This window comes from Thermobia domestica, chromosome 5 (genome assembly GCF_964235325.1).
Source record: "Thermobia domestica chromosome 5, izTheDome1.hap1.1, whole genome shotgun sequence".
In the NCBI taxonomy this organism is placed as follows: domain Eukaryota; kingdom Metazoa; phylum Arthropoda; class Insecta; order Zygentoma; family Lepismatidae; genus Thermobia; species Thermobia domestica.
The window spans coordinates 296,144,267-296,163,350 of NC_137458.1; the positions used below are offsets into that span (position 1 = coordinate 296,144,267).

At 36.2% G+C, this 19,084-nt stretch overlaps 1 protein-coding gene across 1 annotated transcript in view; it reads left to right on the forward strand.

Moving 5' to 3' along the window:
- Nucleotides 1-19,084, forward strand: part of LOC145684923 (sialin-like) — a 270,897-nt gene that overhangs the window by 111,632 nt on the left and 140,181 nt on the right. Inside the window, exons 4-5 of the mRNA XM_081757275.1 lie at nucleotides 3,002-3,235; nucleotides 17,531-17,705. Of these exons, the coding sequence (XP_081613401.1) occupies nucleotides 3,002-3,235; nucleotides 17,531-17,705 (409 nt within the window). The remainder of the gene's footprint in view (nucleotides 1-3,001; nucleotides 3,236-17,530; nucleotides 17,706-19,084) is intronic.

A 19,084-nucleotide genomic window follows, 5' to 3' on the forward strand; every position in this document is an offset into this window, starting at 1 on the left:
ACTAGCTACATGATTGTTTAAGTAACTGCTGTGTATTGAGTTTATCACTGTCGGAAGCAGGAGTGTGCTTTCCGTATGTAGGAGACACCTGGCCGTCTAGCACAAGTTGATTCGATAGGTGATCCTTTTGTCTCTCCACTTAAAGTTAGTGTGGCATTTACTTTTGTCAACTTATATGGATCACTTTACAGTCGTTTCCTCTCAGGTTTTATCCAAACACGCCACTACTTGAAGATTACATGGGTTTTGTTAGTCAGAGCATTACGTCTGTATAATTATGATGCTCACTTGTACCTAGCATCCTGATCGGCGCTGACGTTCAGCAATGCATTGTCCGTTTTACTTATAATGTCTAATATTTACACTTGTCTAATTTGTCCACCCTTTTATTTACATTCATGTCCTCATTCATTTAGGACGAGTCACTTGTCTTATGTTTACATACTATGTAGCGAGAACCTATCTAGCATGATGTTTCTTTGGGGTTCCTTACTGCTATGGTGGTTACTAGTAAGTGCATCATATTATACTTCTGAATATTACATAATTAGTGTAAACCCGACTAGTCGTGGTAAGTAAATCTACGTTTGCTCGAGCCATTTATCCTATTATCTGTTAGTGTCATATTACTCGTTATGCAATTTTATAAAAAAAATATATATATATGTTCCAATATTTTGTTTCATATGAGTGTTGAATCCCATATCATTATTTTCAATTACAGTATAGCAATATGATAGGTGTGAGTTTATTCAGTTAAGTAACTGAGCAAGTCACTAAGTATAACATTGCAGGGTTATCTCAGAAAGCAGTCTCAATGGTAACTTCAGTATAATTTTGGTGTAGTAATTGGTGAGATCCCTTATTCTAAATCTGTGAATGTTTTTAAGTCAAATAAAATGTTGCAACACCCTACCATAAGTGTTATGTTTTGCGAAATTAACTCCGCAGTCTTGTATTTCAGCTTTGGCATTCTCATACGCTTCAAAGAGGTAAGGAAATCACAACACAAGGGAAGGGCTGTGTTCTGTGCATTCGTAGAGTGTACAGGGGGCAGTCTCGCACAGGTTGGATTCGTTTTACCGTTGTACTAAAAGTTTTTTTTCTCTCATTCTTTTATTAACGCGTGGATTTAGCGCAATCTTATACAGTGTTAGCATCTTTTGCTATTCTTCTCCTGTGTCATAGCATGATCACAGGTGGCGACCCGTACTATATATTTATCATCTCAGTGCTCCGGCACTGGGCAATCAAGCTTAGCTGTAGCCTGCCAGGGATTGGGCCCTCTGGGGCGCTACAGGGTCAGATGACAGGGTCGTTGCAGTAGTGGGAATCATCTTGGAGGTAGCATGAGGGGCACTGCCCTCTTTACTCTGCTTCTCGGATACAGCTGACTGAAGAGATTCACTTTTGAGGGGAAAATTCCTCTCATCCTGTAAATTAGGAGCCGAAGGGGAGGGGGTGCTCTCTAGAACCATTGGTTGGGCAGTAGAAACCGTTGCCAACTGTAAATCGGGTGAAGAAGGGCAATAACTAGGAGTTGTCGGCATCTTACCACTGAAAAGTTCAGTCATCTTAAATGCAGTGGGAGCTGAAGTAGATATCAACTGGGGTTTAACTTTCCGTGGACACGCACTTGCGACGTGGTTCGGGGCCAGACAAATAAAGCAGGTGGGCGGTTGACCTTGATACATGACACTAGCACGACACCCACGAACCACAATTTTAGAGGGAATATGTTTCCCTAAAATCATTTGAACGAGTCTATTGCCATTATAAACTGGAAATGGTAACGTACTGGACCACATTTCCTCCGTGACATGTATCACTTGTCCATAGGGGCGAAGCACTGCACTAAGTTCATCATTAGTGATTTCCATGGGGAGATCCAATATGCGTACACGGGTATATTATATACTTGCACTAGACAAGTGTACTTGACTTATTGTGCCATTTTCATGCTCAAAATTCATGGTTTCCGGGTGCTGACGAAGAAAGGTGTCCACGTGATCTTGACATTTAAACTTGATGTACAAACTATAATCCTCATTATGAAGTTGAATCGCTGCAATATCCTGAATATGTAATTGCAATTCGGTAATTAACCAAGCCTGTATCCTGGCTACACTGGGCCTGATAGTACGCGTCATCTTGTCAAATGCAATTCTAACTGTATTTTTACGTAAAGCATTCATTGTAAGTGGTACAAAACTATCGTAGAGTGACACAACAACTAATATTCACTAAACAAAACTATGCAGAAATCCGGGTTAGGTACACTGACAGACACACTACTGAAAATGTATCAAACACAAAGGCCATCAAGGCGAAGGTATAACCTAGTTACAGCGGAGCTCACACACGAGGTGCACTACACCGCGTCTCACAACGAACTGCGCACTCGGCCACCAAGACTGACAACAACAATCGTCTGAATTCCGCTATTTGAATGCAACGTGGCAAAGCCATAGATAACGCAAACCAACCAGAACTGTGATTTTCGTTCCTACTTCCGGGAGCATTACTCTCCTGAGCTAGTCCTTTCACAACTGGTTTTCATTAAAATCTGAACGTTAGAACCTTTCCATATAACCGTGAAAAGTTTAGTGAATTCTCATCGAAGAAATTGGAAAATGCAGTTCCCCACAAATGTGCATAGTTTAACATGAGGGACTTCCCTCACTCAGCTCAATAGTGCTACTATCTTGAAGGCAAGAGTTAATCAATACTTTGAGTATTATTTTCATATTAACAAACAAACAAACAAAAAAAACCTGTTCATTTCAACAAGTTTGAAAAAATGTTGAATAATGTTATATTTACTTATGTTCGTGTTTTTCCTAACACTAAATATCACATACTCCTAACAGTGATACAAATAATAATTTCAAGACTCCCTAAAATTAATTTCAACATAAAAGATACATGGCGCCATCTGTTGGCGTCACACTTGAATCACAAGAATGTATTTTAATAAATGATAACATCAATCTTCTTACAGAGACCTGAGTTTGATTGGGATAAAGAGCAACAAAGCTTGGTGTTGGGAGCGTTCTACTACGGATATGTCGTAACATCGATTCCTAGTGGATGGCTCGCAGTACGCATTGGAGGGAACTGGGTGTTTGGTATTGCAATTGGTGGTAGTGCTATGCTTACATTGCTTAATCCAATCATCGCGAAGGCTGATTTTTATGGGCTTGTCTTTATTAAGATCGTGGAGGGAATGTTTCAGGTAAGCAACTAACCATATGTATTTATAACCACATAGTAATTATTATACAGTATCTATCTATCTATCTATCTATTGTAATGTTGTATGCATACACATACAACCGTGGTCCCGCGATTAACTTGTCTACAGGTAAAAGTCAAACCTTGCCCAATAACCAGACACAATTCCTTCCTTTACCTGCATACAAATCAATCACAAGTACACTTGACGGGATAGCCGTTCCCCGATTCTTGTTTTGGCATTGCAGAGTAAAAACACTGAAATATTTTTTTTCCTGATGGCGATTAAGCTTACTTTTTGACTAGGAAATATAGGTAAACTCTCAAAATTCAACTGGAACAATTTATTAAAAACCAAATATATATCTAACAATAACAATAAATGTCCAAAACCCGAAGAAAATCGTTTAAATTTTTCAACTTCTTCAAAAACTTTCGAACAAGTAATAACACGAAAGATTAACATTAAATTTCCAAAGATTCAAGAAAATATCCAAAACAGTAAAACATAAATTTACCCGACAAGTATTATTACTTCCAAAAGATTCAATATTTCCCGTACACATAGACTTACTGTTCCCAAATACTGAATTTAACCTCCTCTACAGTACTCATTGACGAACTGTTTCCAAGTATTGAAAATTTTATGGTACTCCTTGACAAACTGTTTCCAAGTAGTGAAAATTTATGGTACTCATTGACAAACTGTTTCCAAGTATTGAAATTTAACTTATTAATGGTACTCATTGACAAACTGTTTCCAAGTATTGAATTTTTGCTTTTCTCTTTCCCAAAACTTACAATATTTCTCTGTTAGGTTAGTAATTACCAGTAATACGTCCACTCTTGTCTTAACTCGTATTTTCATCTATGAAAAATTCCACCTTAAAAATTACGCTCTGCCATATTAAATGGTTATTGGGATCCGAACCCGGCATGCGAGATACGAACTAAATATAATGGGATCCAAACCTAAGAATTGGGGATCTTATGCACGGTTCTGGAAAATAATGAGAGGGCGAATAAATTTCAAATCTCCTTCCACTGCTAAAAGAGGTTAAATAATTCGTCCTCCCTTCATTCCCCAGCACAGTACCAAGTTCAAGCCCAATTCTTCAAATTGGTAGAATATAGCACTCTACTTACCAAACCAGCAAAAATTTCCACGCATATACTATTATTTAAGATATTCTTTTAACACACTATTAAAAGCTATTGAATTCATAGAACATTAAGCCAATCATTAAAGAAGTCCAAACCACGTTTCCGAAAATGAATTTTTAGGTTGTCCCATACCAAACAAAATTTAAGTTAATTCCATAATACTCTCAACACCTATCCCTTACCCTTTCTAATCTTCAAGTGACCGAGTCACCGAGCGCTTCCACCCAGCAGGCTGCAGCTTGCAAGTGCTGCCATCTCTTGACATTCGAGGGAACTCCTCGTAACTAGCACTTATAACTGAAGTGGAAGGGCATCTTACGAGTAGAAGCCGTGTTACTTAACTCCTACCTTTACATTCAATATACAATGTTTTTAATTTCATCAGAAATGATTTTTTTTCCTTCGACGAAAACGCTAATATACGTTACACTATCTATAAACAAACGTCTCAGTTTCTCAGCCTGTGTGTCACACTAATATATAGGTTAGTAGTCACGCTGATAGATGCCACTCCGTGCACTACCCGCTTGCTACTGAACGATTTAAATCAACGCAACATTGTGTATAACAGTGTCCTTGAATGGCTGTATAAATATTGTAAGGTTCCATTCCTGCACACACTGTAACCACATGTCTTTACTACGAACACATGTTTCTATTTCCATAAACAAACAATAGTAAGTGTCGTAAAAAGACTACATCTCCGGGAAGATACGAAGAAGGATTCGGAAGAACTTACGAAGAAGGCTGACTGCCCCTACATGGGTATCCCTTCAAGAAGAAGCCTACAAAAGATGACAACAAGAGTAAATTATCAGTTTATAGCTGATCACTCACCTATCACGACTTCTTCTGGAGCCACCATGGGCTATGGAGAATTCCTTAAAACCCATCTCCTGCGGCTGCTATGAGCGAAGGAGATATCCTTTAATCACCTTCTTCCGGGGTTACTATGAGCTGCGTAGAACTCCTTTAACTATCTCCCAAGGCTGCTATGAGCAAAGGAGATATCCTTTAATCACCTTCTCCCGGGGCTACTATGAGCTACGGAGAATTCCACTATCTCCTGAGGCTGCTATGGGAAAGGAGATATCCTTTAATCACCTTCTTCCAGGGCTGCTATAAACTACAGAGAACTCCTTTAACTATCTCCCGAGGCTGCTATGAGCAAAGGAGATATCCTTTAATCACCTTCTTCCGGGGTTACTATGAGCTGCGGAGAACTCCTTTAACTATCTCCCAAGGCTGCTATGAGTAAAGGAGATATCTTTTAATCACCTTCTCCCGGGCTACTATGAGTTACGGAGAATTCCACTATCTCCTGAGGCTGCTATGGGAAAGGAGATATCCTTTAATCACCTTCTTCCGGGGCTGCTATAAACTACAGAGAACTCCTTTAACTATCTCCCGAGGCTGCTATGAGCGAAGGAGATATCCTTGAATCACCCACTCCTGAGGCTGCTATGAGCGAAGGAGTTGCCCTCGATACCTGTCTAAGGCTATTAGGAGCTAAAAGACAATTAAATCTTATTTCGATGCCGAAAATCCTTATTGAATTCGGAAAACATTTACCGCCCTATGCAGAGTCGTTTTGACGTATGATTAATGTCATACTAAAGGCTTTACTACTACAGGAAACTTATGTTAGTCGAACTCTTTAGTATGACACTAATCACGCGTCATAACGACTCTGCATAAGGCCCTTAGGGACTTACAAGAATTTCAGGAATGATCCACAAAAATGGATTAAAAATATTGCGATCTTAGCCAATAATTAGTTTTTGAATCAGGGGTCATAACATTTTTGAACGGTCTCTAAATCAAGTTTTCGTATTTTTTTACAGAATAAGCACATCATACTAACTTAAGTGATAGCTTGGATTTGGCTAGACTATATGTAGTTCTCAATATATAAAGCGTACAAGAATTTTTTTTTATTGAAATATATTGGATCTTTTAATGCATTTTTGGATCAGGAGATTACAACATTTTTGAACGGCGCCTAAATCGAGTTTTCGTATTTTCTACGGAATAAGTACATCATACTGAGTTAAGTGATAGTTCGGGTTTGGTTACACTATATGTAGTTCTTCAGATATAAGGCCTACAAGAATTTTTTTTGCCTGAAATATCTTTTGATCCAACAATAACTTCGTAAAATCTCTTATGTGAGCTTTATTTTTATAATAAAATGTGAAGAGCTTATAGTTTTTATTCCGTGTACATTGTTCAAGACTCTACCAAACAAATCATTGCAATATTGTGTGAAGTTTGTGCTGGTTAGAAGTCAAAACTAATAAATAAAAAAAAATAGATTATTAAATGTAAATTACAGCTTCTAATTAAGCACGATATTACCTATAACAAAATACTTTGGTTTGTGTAATATTTACCTGTACCTTGGGCAGAAAGTACTCATACATATGCACTATACTTAGTAGAATGTTCATTTCATATTAACAAAAGAAGAATGTTTTTAATATATGTAAGTGATTATTATGGGATAGTTGATGATATGGACATGTTTTATGGTTACCTAGACAGTGAGTTTGTGTACTTAACAGTTTTAAGAAAAGGATATTTAAGTTATATCAAATAATAAACCAGTTTAACACTGTTTAGAGACGTGGTCAGTTTTATTAAAAAGGTGAGATTAATGGTATTTAAATATCGAAGCTAATATTTTTATGCCAAAGAAATACTACCACTTCGGATTTTTATCTCAGCAAACGAACCAGGTTTACGACTATCTTTTTGATAAGTCGTTGTAAAAATTTGGTGCCGAAACCCGGGACTTTGTAAATTCAGTTCCCGAAGAAGAAGAGTAAGATTGAATTTACTTTTATACTACATTTAATGAATACGAACTTAACCATATTGCGAAGTGGTAAAGTAATCATGAGAAAAATGGTCAACGAAACAATGCAGCAGGAATCAAATACTTGTGACAAAGGTGAAATGAGTGTAACACCAGGTTTGACATGGGATGGTCGACTCTTGTTAGCTTTACAGCGACAATTCAGGCAGATGTCTACCGAGATAAACAAGCAAAATGAAGAATTAAGTAGACGAATGGAACAGAAGTTTGACGAAGCTAACAAGACCATGGAACAGAAGATAGAACTGAAGTTTGACGAAGCTAACAAGCAAAATGAAGAATTAAGCAGACGAATGGAACAGAAGTTTGACGAAATGGAACAGAAGTTTGACCAAGCTAACAAGCAAAATGAAGAATTAAGTAGACGAATGGACCAAAAGTTCGACGAATCTAATAAGCAATATGAAGAATTAAGTAGACGGATAGAACAGAAATCAGATGAAACGAAACAAACAATTGTCCAGGTGGTGAACGACATATCCTCACAGTTCGAGGAAAAGTTAAAAAGGATATCCGATGATTGTCAAGAAAAGCACAATCACCAAAACCAAGAAATTAGTGCTTTAAAAAAAGATTTAGAAGTAATAGAATCTTCCATTAAACAGCAAAAGATCCAGGTTAGCAACAATTCTAATAACATACGTGTAAATACACAGTTATTAGCTACTATTCAGGAAGAGATTAGAACGTTACAGGCTAAAGACAACATTTACCGTAATAACTTGGGTAGTGATCGCTTTGAGTTGCCCCACTCACCAGAGATGAACTCGCCTTCGCCGGGGTCTGATGAAGATATTATACTAGAAGAAAGTTGTCCGAAAAGCACTGATGAGCGAAACATAGATGATGTCACGACACAGCACGTCACGGATAGGAACTATCACTCAACAAGAACAAGGAATGAGAAAAAGAAGGTAAAATTAAGTGTTAAGATGAGTGAAATCCGAGCTATGAGCAAATTCAGTGGTAAGTGTAATGAGAATGCTACTTCTTTCTTAGAGAAATTCCAAGACGAATGCAATATAATGTGTATCGAACGATCACAATATATGAAATTAATACCCCATGTATTACTCCCACCTTGTTCCTTATGGTTTAAGGCAATACGTGATCACATTAGTACATATGAGGAATTCAAAGCGGCATTGATCGCAAATTATGAAAATGACTTTTTGCTGGCAAATAGAGATGCCACCCTTAGAAATCAACACTTCAATCCTCGATTGCATAAATCTGTTGTAGAGTTTGTTGTAAATGTCTACAACGAATTAAAGGTCGTTAATCCTTTGCAATCGGAATCGAGAATAATAGCATCGATCCGAAATTTGCTTCCATTTAAATTGCAACAGATCTTATTTTCCACACAGTGTATGAGTTTCAGCCATTTATTGATGCTTGTCCAATGCTACGAAACTCAATACCATGCCATGAATCCACAATCAGGAATGGGTAAAAATAAGAATAATTCAGATCATTTGGTGCCTGTTCGGAATTTAAATATTCGAAGTGTGAATAATATGAAACCTAACCTAAGCCGAGTATACTCTAGCAATCAAAATGAGCAAAATAGACAAGGTTATGTAGAGAATCCGCCTAACCTAACTAATCATGGTAATTATGATGTCAGATCACTCAACAGCAGTAGACATAAAAATAATCGAAGTACTGAGCGAAACTCCAGAAATACAGCGAACTACGTGGATAGGCGTAATTGGAGATCAAGAGATGGGACTTCATACCAAAATCAGAATCACGATGAAAGACATGTACAACATCATATAGAAACTAATCATGATAGCGCAGTACAGTGTACGTTATTAGAACCGTATGCAAGTTCGAATGTAACCTGAGTACCGTTAATGAAATTAGGTTAAATTCATGTTAGTTGTAGATTCTTGTAAATTTTCATTTTAAAGTTTATGTGTTAATATCAATAATGAAAACGATTCTTAAAAATACTTGAAATGCTTAAATAGAGTTTTAGGTATACTGGAAAATTAATTTTCAAATGATTTTTATTCTTTCTTGTTAATGTGAAGAATCATAATTCGATTTATAATTAATTAAAAGCAAAGATTATTTATATTAGATTGATTTGTGTTGAAAACTTAATTGTCAAAGATTATGTTAGAAAGAAGCTCTATTCTATAAAACCAATTATTTGACGACTACCTTGAATGATATTCTTCTTTGTTATAACATCTTAGTGCTACTATGTATACCTTTAAATGCAACATCTAACTTGTTTGTTATCTAATGCGCCCGTAAAGATTAATATTATTTGCAACCCACGTTTGTCCTTTACATTTTTTGAAATCGCACTCTCCGACGATTAATTAAATAAGCGACGATATTTTAATAAGAAAATGTAATAATAATATAATGAAATAAATATAATTAATGTAATTAAAGATAAATATTGATGAAATGAAAGAATTGTTATGAATGTATTTATATATATATATATATATATATATATATATATATATATATATATATATATATATATATATATATGTATATGTGAAATATAATGAATGGATATACAAGGTGCGATTAAAATATGTTGGATATAAGCAATGTAAAGAACACTAATGTAAACGGACCAGTGGTTCTTGAAGATAAAAGCCAAGCCTACTCATGACTTTTATATTCAGTCCCTTTGTCGAGCGACATTTTTATATAACAAAATACTTTGGTTTGTGTAATATTTACCTGTACCTTGGGCAGAAAGTACTCATACATATGCACTATACTTAGTAGAATGTTCATTTCATATTAACAAAAGAAGAATGTTTTTAATATATGTAAGTGATTATTATGGGATAGTTGATGATATGGACATGTTTTATGGTTACCTAGACAGTGAGTTTGTGTACTTAACAGTTTTAAGAAAAGGATATTTAAGTTATATCAAATAATAAACCAGTTTAACACTGTTTAGAGACGTGGTCAGTTTTATTAAAAAGGTGAGATTAATGGTATTTAAATATCGAAGCTAATATTTTTATGCCAAAGAAATACTACCACTTCGGATTTTTATCTCAGCAAACGAACCAAGTTTACGACTATCTTTTTGATAAGTCGTTGTATACCCAAAAGTGTCACTTAGTTCGAGGTAGGTACTATGTTGCAAAATTCATGTTTTAAGAGTCTTCATTCCGGCGAAATTAAAATACCGCTAATTTTACAGTAATTATGTGATATCTTCAAATAGATAAAAGATAATTGAAATATGGAACAAGAGCGCCCTAGACAACATTATCTTGCGTGAGGTACCGTTATCACAAGTCACCTAGTGGCTTTCCGTTTTCAGCTGTTTAGAAACGCGAAAATAAATGCCGATTTTCAAAATGACTCGAAAATGAAAGCAGATAAGTGAGTCGTGATAACGGTTTCTTATGTAAAATAATATTGTCTAGGGCGCTCTTGTTCCACATTTCGATTATCTTTTATCTATTTGAAGATATCACATAATTACTGTAAAATTAGCGGTATTTTAATTTCGCCGGGATGAAGATTCTTAAGGAAGTGAATGATGATGGAAGAATTGGTGGAATGAGAAAGTAGGAGGAACGGGAGTACTCCGATAAAACTCACGGACTCACCACAAATTTATTGTTGCCCCTGAGGACATCACGAAAGCAAGTCGAACATGTTTAGTTGTACTTTGAGCAAGTTTTTGCAAATATTTACTCGAAATACACTGTCTACAGTACGTGACACTAAGTTATCTACTTTAAAAAAAAGACGAAAGAAGAAACTATCAGAGGGTTAAGTTCCAAAGTTAGTCGTCCATTTCTAGCAAAATTTTGAAAATTTACCGAAAAGAAATGGATAATATGCTCGTTTGTGTGCTTGATAATATCTAAGGAGAGCAGAATTTTGTTTATTTTTTATAAGCTGATATAATCATAGAACTATTAGGCAAGTGGAAGAAATTACTTCGCGTAAGGTTACCGATTGTTGGATTGTGCGAAAGTAACAAGCATTTGTATTCTGAATATGGCTGCAGGTGTATACAGATACTCCAGTTGGTAATCCTTACGTAGTGGTGAGAACTTACACCCTATTAATTTTGACAAAATGTATCCAAACTTCCCTAACCCTAAGTTAATCCTACTCTACCCTACTTATCCCTACTTAGCTCTACCTTACTCTTTATACCCTTTTAAATCAGTCCTAAAATTGATGATTTTTAAAGTATTGTAGCTGCTATTAAGCTTCTTATTGAAAACCAAGCGGACGATCAACTTCGGAATAAATGCCCTATCAGGACACTGTAAAATAAGATTCAAGTTATTACACAAAGTATTTATATTAACAATGACTAAAACTATCTAAATTAAAGTAAGTCTATGATATATAGAACTCAGGGGTTCAATGTTATACTCACTAATGCTCTCCAGTGACTTATGTCCTTAGTCGCTGGATTCAGTTTCCACTTTGTATTCATATTTCTACGAGATCCATCTTAATACTGTTTCCTCATCTGCACCTATGACTTCCTAATGAACGGTTTCCGATTATATTTCCAGTTAAAATTTTAAAAGCGTTTCTATTTTTTTTTTTCATTCTGGCTACATGACCTGCCCACCTGAGCCTCCTAGATTTGATGACCCTAACAATGTTTGGTAAACGGTATAAATTATGTACTAGTATACACATACCAACTTTCATTAATATCGAATCATTGAGATAACCTAGAGGTGCCCTGATACGAGATCTTTGATGGTATCGAAGTCGCATATATCGAATCGATCCGCCATATTGGAAATGGAAAAAGAGGTATTTTCACGTAATACTCCATAGCAGTGTTTGCCACACTTGGTACAATTGTACCAAATTCAGCCCTTTTTGTCATTCATTGGTCCGTTGGTACCATGCTGGCATTTTCAGCCCCTTTTGTGAAAAGTTGGTACAATTCTACCCAATTCAGCACCATTTAACATATACTTGTTCCATTTTCAAAAGTATCAGAAAGACTTTTCCTACATCTCGCGTTACTCATAGATCTAATGTGTATTGGACTCTAAAAAAATGCGTTGAACATTCATTCTGTTAGGTTGCACCGTATAACGCGACGAACTTTGTGTGGAAAATTCGTAATTCGAACTATACCGGGAAACAAATGACGCTGGATGGATGCATCCGCGCCGCGCATGAAGGAGACGAGAAAGAAGCAGTGTGGTGGAAAGTTTAGCTTGAAATCTTAAAAATCTAGTTTCTTTGGGAGTTACCCGTGCACCGCCTCTACATCACATCGAATTGTGCGTTAATGGAATTTGCGACTAAAAATAATGTTTTCTCTTTTACCTGATTTCGATCCCACATATTGTTCTCGAACCATGGCTGTTTTTGCATTTTTTCCGACAAATTTTCGGCTGGTCATAGCACCGAAAGGAAGCATTTGTGCACCCATGTAATTGTGCATTGTGTTAAGTTGCCCTATAATTTTTGTCTTATCTTAGTATCAGGAATCACCTCCCAAACGTTGTCAATGTTGTTTTGAAACACCCTATATATTTTATGCATGTGGTAGTACCGGTATTTATTAGTGAGTGCAGATATTGTGTGTGTGGTTTTATTTATTAATGCTGCGATATTTATTTGTTATTGTCGAAATTTCATTTCTGAATTCAGAGGACTCACATATCGTTTCACGTGCCAATATATTTAGTGCTTCGTATATACCTAGGTAGAATGCATACGCGAACGTTTACTGTATAATTCTTAACATTTTCAGTGCTTAAACAAAATAGTGAAAAAGAAGCAATGTGGTGGAAAGTTTAGCTTGAAATCTTAAAAATAAGAAATAGAAGCACATACACGTTGAATCAGGTGTTGCATATTCTGAAGAAGACCAGCGTCTGCTCAAGCAAATCTGTAATTTATGTGTCGTTCGAAAGACTACACCAAATCGATAATAGCACGAAAAAAATACATTAACGTATTTGCCGGCTTACCGGGTTAAGTTGTTTACTAGTGACACTATGTTGACGAATATAAAGACACCCAAACATTTCTGCGTTTTATGGATCAATGCGTTGTAACAAATTTTGTGTAGGCTATAGGTCTAAAGTTAAATCAGGGACGATTATACGTGGGCAAAAATATTTGACTTTATACTTCCTACGTGCGAGAAAAGTTTAATTTACTTCCACGGTTGTTCGAGGTCCTGCTATTTGGTTGTTTTTAAAAAAAGTAATTTTTAAAAAGAGCACTTTCTTCATTTGCACTCTTGGAAGAGGGGGTGGGAGCGTTCTAGAACTTCGCCTCTTTTAGTTTCGTGTTATAAAACGACGTATTACCTGGTATAAAATAATGAATTCAGCCCTTTTTGTTTCAATTTGGTACTATTTTTCAGCCCACTCCAGAGCTGGGACTGTGGCAGCACTGCGAAGTCCATAGTAATTTATGTCTGTATTATTGTTGATTGCCTGTGTAAAAAAAAAAAAAAAAAAAAAAAAAAACGACAAAGAAAATCAATGTTGTTTGGAATTTCATTAATATGTCAAAGATAAGTCATTTTCTCTCTTCTTTTACCCTGTAATAGTCAATAATATAATGTGGTTGTATACTAGACAAATAGGCATATGTATTGTATTTACACTGTCAAAAGGCTCGTAAAGACTACTACCTAGAGAATTGTTAAATTATTATTAAATGAAAGGAAATGAAATCTTTAAGTTTTACGTCCCAAGATTATGCCGGATAGGCCAAAGGAGACGGTGATGATGAGAAATGAATGAAATGGTGGAATGAAGAAAGTGGGAGAACCCGGAGGAAAACCACTAGCACCGTGTTTATCCACCAGCAAGTCCACACGGCGCGAGCAGGGATCGAACCAGGGACCCCAAGCACTGGAAGTGAACGCTCTACCACTGAGCCACCGCGCTCCCTAAAAACTATTATTAAGTTTGCTTATTTATTGAACTACATCTTTATGTGTTATTGGAAATTTTGCCAAAATTATGTTTAGTTGGCTCAAAAAGTATTTTTTTTTAAATTACTGTAGCCACTTTCTCTTTTTGCGCACCTGTTATGAAGCTCTCATTAGGTGTCTGTCACTTACACTTTCTATTCGCTATTGCCCATCTGCTGTTCTCCGTAGTACACCTGCTCCAACAGCTCGTGTTGATTCTTTCTATTCTCTCTTTCTATTTTGTCTATCATTTCTATTTACTTTTTGAGCCAATTAAAAGTTTACGTCTACAGTAATTAAAATTTTACTTTTTAGAGCCAATTAAAAGTTTACGTTTTGTAAAGAGAAAGTGGGCGTGTCTTGCATCCAGATTCTATATAAGCTATCAAAATTGGATATTTCTCTCACAATGTGTCTGAGGAAGACTATGTGACATAGCCGAAACTGTAACACAAATATATAATCTTAAAATATATATTGTAAGGATCTCCACATCATGACAAAAGCACATGTCAACACAACACGTGTTATTGATTGTAAACAGTGTAGTAGACGAGAATCCGATACGGAAGACACCGAGGAATGCCGAAAGAGGACGGACCTCACGAAAGGACCCGAAGAGGACAGATAAAAGCCCAACCACCAAGGGACCTGGTATCAGTCGACCAACTGATCGCTTAACCATTACCTTCCTATGTCGCAGTGGACTAGGAGCACACCTCTTCCTTTACCCTACGTCGCACTGAATTAGGGATCCCATCTTCAACTGAAAACCAGAGATGTGCCTCTACGCGTAAAAAACGATAGTTTACGTTTACGTGTCAACTATGCGTAGACAATGTAAACAACGTAGACTATGTAGAATATGTCAACAACACGTAATTTAATATGGCATCGTGGACAATAAAGGAGCTCTATTTTGTCGTTACCTTGCGAAATTGCCTACAAAATAAAATGCCTAGACCAGCGAATAGCAACTTTCGAATACTTAGTTTCGCCTTGATGAAGGAAAATGAAAAATATTATGCATTTTGTAAAATATGCAAGAAAAAATTGGCAAATACAGCAGATTCAAGACCGAAAGACTGAGAATTTGTTTTGTAAATTTCATTATAAAAGCAGTGTTCGAAGCGGAAAATCTAAGGAAGTGGTATGTGCAGAGCAGAGTAAACATGCAGATTAGATAATTCCCTCTACTTTTTATATGTTAGTCGTTTCCCTAATCTTTCGAAGTAAAACAACTGAATGAGGAAATATGAACAAACGAGCAACGAAATTGTTCCTTACATTTGATAGTGGTTGTCTACATAGTCTACACGGGAAAAGGTGTAATGTAGATTACGTATAGATTACAGTAGACAATCGCGTAGACGTAAAATTATAGTTTACGGCACATCACTGCTGAAAACCTTGCGAGGCCGCCGTGAGCTGAGAGGGATATCCCAATCTCACCTACAATCTGCTAAGTGTTCTGGAAATTGCCATGAGTGGAAGAGGCATCCGGCAAAACACCGATATTCCTTCACTTGGTCATTAAGGAAGAGACACTAAATCAAAGACATTTGTATTTATTTTATTTTGTAATGAAATTTGGTGAAGGGGAAAATCGCCCGGACCATCATTTAGACTCTACCTTTAAAATCATTGCGATATACTGTTTGGTCAGTTGGAGTTTTATGAATAATCAAGAAATTTCTCGTCTTGTGGCCCATACTGTGTATCAATAATAAAAAATGTATCGTATTAATATATAATGGAAAGCTTCATGTATACCCAGAAAAAATATACGAAAATACTCTTTATTTATTTATTTACGAGATGTGATCAAAACGTATGGCGAATCATTTTATTAGAAACAAAGTAATAAGCTTACATGGAATTTGATTTTAAAAAAGTACCGTGAATAATTTTATTAGAAACAAAGTAATAAGCTTACATGAAATTTGATAAAAAAGTACGGCGAATCATTTTATTAGAAACAAAGTAATAAGCTTACATGGAATTTGATTTTAAAAAAGTACGGTGAATCATTTTATTAGAAACAAAGTAATAAGCTTACATGGAATTTGATTTTAAAAAAGTACGGTGAATAATTTTATTAGAAACAAAGTAATAAGCTTACATGAAATTTGATTTTAAAAAAGTACGGTGAATAATTTTATTAGAAACAAAGTAATAAGCTTACATGAAATTTGATAAAAAAAAGTACGGCGAATCATTTTATTAGAAACAAAGTAATAAGCTTACATGGAATTTGATTTTAAAAAAGTACGGTGAATCATTTTATTAGAAACAAAGTAATAAGCTTACATGGAATTTGATTTTAAAAAAGTACGGTGAATAATTTTATTAGAAACAAAGTAATAAGCTTACATGAAATTTGATAAAAAAGTACGGCGAATCATTATATTAGAAACAAAGTAATAAGCTTACATGGAATTTGATTTAATCTCCTTCAAAGTACTGTCCTTAGCTAGCAGTGCACTTACCCCAAAGTTGAATCCATGACTAGCAGCATTTCTGGAAGGCTTAATTTGGAAGGGCGTTCATCTGCTCTGTCGTGGCCCTTTCAATATCAGGAATGGCGTCAAAAACGTTTTCCTTTAAACATAGTTTTAATTTTTGGAAAAAATCCAGATGTCGTATGATACTAAATCTGGTGGGTAAGGCAGATGTGGTGAAACAGGAACCCTTCATCCGGCCAAAAACTCGCGGATCAAAAGCAAGATGTGACACGGCGCGTTTTCGTGGTGAAGAAGGAAGCCATTTGCCCATTTAATCGGCGGTTAAAATGCTATTCACGGATCCATACAAGATGTTTAGCTCTTTGGAAAGATCTCGATTCGCTTATTTCAACAAATCATTTGTGCCATTTTTTTGTTGTTGCAAATTTTCATGTTTTTGACGTCGAAGGACGTCTCGATTGTTGCTCGTTTTAAACCAACTCCTTGCCGCTTTTGAATCGCTCATACCACTTTCAAACAGTCTTCAATGCCACTACTTCATCGCCATACACTGATTCTGACATTTCATGATCTTCTTTGGCAGTTTTTGTTTCAGCTTACAACAAAACTTAATGTTGGCGCGCGACAGACACTCTTAACACGTCCTCACTCTTCTGCCTCTGGAAGCCAACTAACATGTCACAACTCGTTCAAACTTGACACAAACTGTACCAAAGGTTTAGGCTATCGGGCTTACTAGTTGAAAAGGACACCATCATCGATAGATGGCACTGTCCAACTACATTTACCATACTTTTTGATCCCACCTTGTATTTATTTTTAATTATGTATCTAACATAGATTTGTTTCGTTTCTTGATTTCAGGGTGGAATTTACCCTTGTGTGTATGCTTTGTGGTCACGTTGGGCACCGCCTCTCGAAAGAAGCAGTTTGGTGAACATATCAACTTCCGGTTCTCACATAGGATCTGTGATAGGATTGTTTCTGTATGGAATACTAATATCAAGATTTGGATGGCAGTTTGCTTTTTATGTACCTGGCAAGTACATCGCTTCTTATAGTTTAAGTACATTGCATCTAAGAAGGGAGGATCAATTCTGCAATCAGAATACTTTTATTTAATGATGTGTTTCTACCGACTATGTCTGTAGTATATTTTATTCAATTTTAGTAATGATACTGGGAATAAAAACTGCTAATAGAATTCGGGGCTTCATCTGGAATTGAACTTTGGACTACTATATACAATAAAAATAAGCATAGTTACCACTTGACTGAACCTCACGCCGCGACGATACTAGAGTACGTTTGTTTTATCTTGGTACACTTCCCGCCTGTGTACTTGGCTGGCTTTAAAGCAAGCATTCACGTGAACGTTTTAATCCAATAGCCGTCTTATTGGCTTCGTTAGTAGTGATGTTAGTTGTCAGCCAGCCCATCAATCGAGGTCATTTCTATTTGGCGGGTATTTGAATTGCTTAGTTGCCGCACGATGTTACAGTGATTTCTGAGTGGTATGGCGTTTTGCTGTATTTCCTAGCGTATTGTAACTTGCAACTTCACCGTGCGTGGCAACAACGCGTTACAGACAGATTCATACCTTAGGCAGGAATCGTGCCATGATAAAACAAACGTACTCTAAGCGGGGAGAATTAGGTAACAAATAGTGGAAACAAATAATCAACCACATTGCTTACTAATACCATTTTTCTAAAGAAAATATTTCAATTAATGTTTGGGTCTCCTCTAGTCTAGTGGTTATAACGTTGGATTCTTGTTAGTGTGGTCCTGGATTCGAATTCCAGTCGGAGCACCCTGAACTTTCTTCCATCCGTGCAGTTAGGGTCTACATATAAAACGGTATTGAAAAAACAACTAAACACAAGGTAAAGTGTATAATTACAATCAATATTAAATATTTGAGTAAAATGTAAGACTAACATGAACTACTTGTGATATTCAGCTAAATGTACGAGGCTGCAAATGCCAGGCTCATCTTCACATCCAGCACACATCGTTCTAGTGTCCTTCCTGTGATTGTTTTGTGCACATTCTGGACAGTTTCTGTTTCCTTTTTTATCTGTCCAATAGTTGGAATTGGGACAAGCTTATAGAGTGAACTGGGTACCTTTGCTGACGGAAGACTCTACGTCGAGGTTCTCTCCTTTTCAGATAATTCACGAAAATCAGCACTGTATTTAGAGATAAATTCATTACATATTTGTAATATAAAATCGTAGACTTCAGTCCTCTCCGAACAAAATCATTGGTACTTTTTCGTGGCCATTACCATGCAAGAATATTTCCTCTTCAACCGTTGGAACCAGTTTCGTACAGGCCGTACGAAGCGCTTGGAAAGAATGCAGTGGCAGTCAAGCGGTTAAGGATCATAAGACTTACAAGGTACATTCGCGAAGT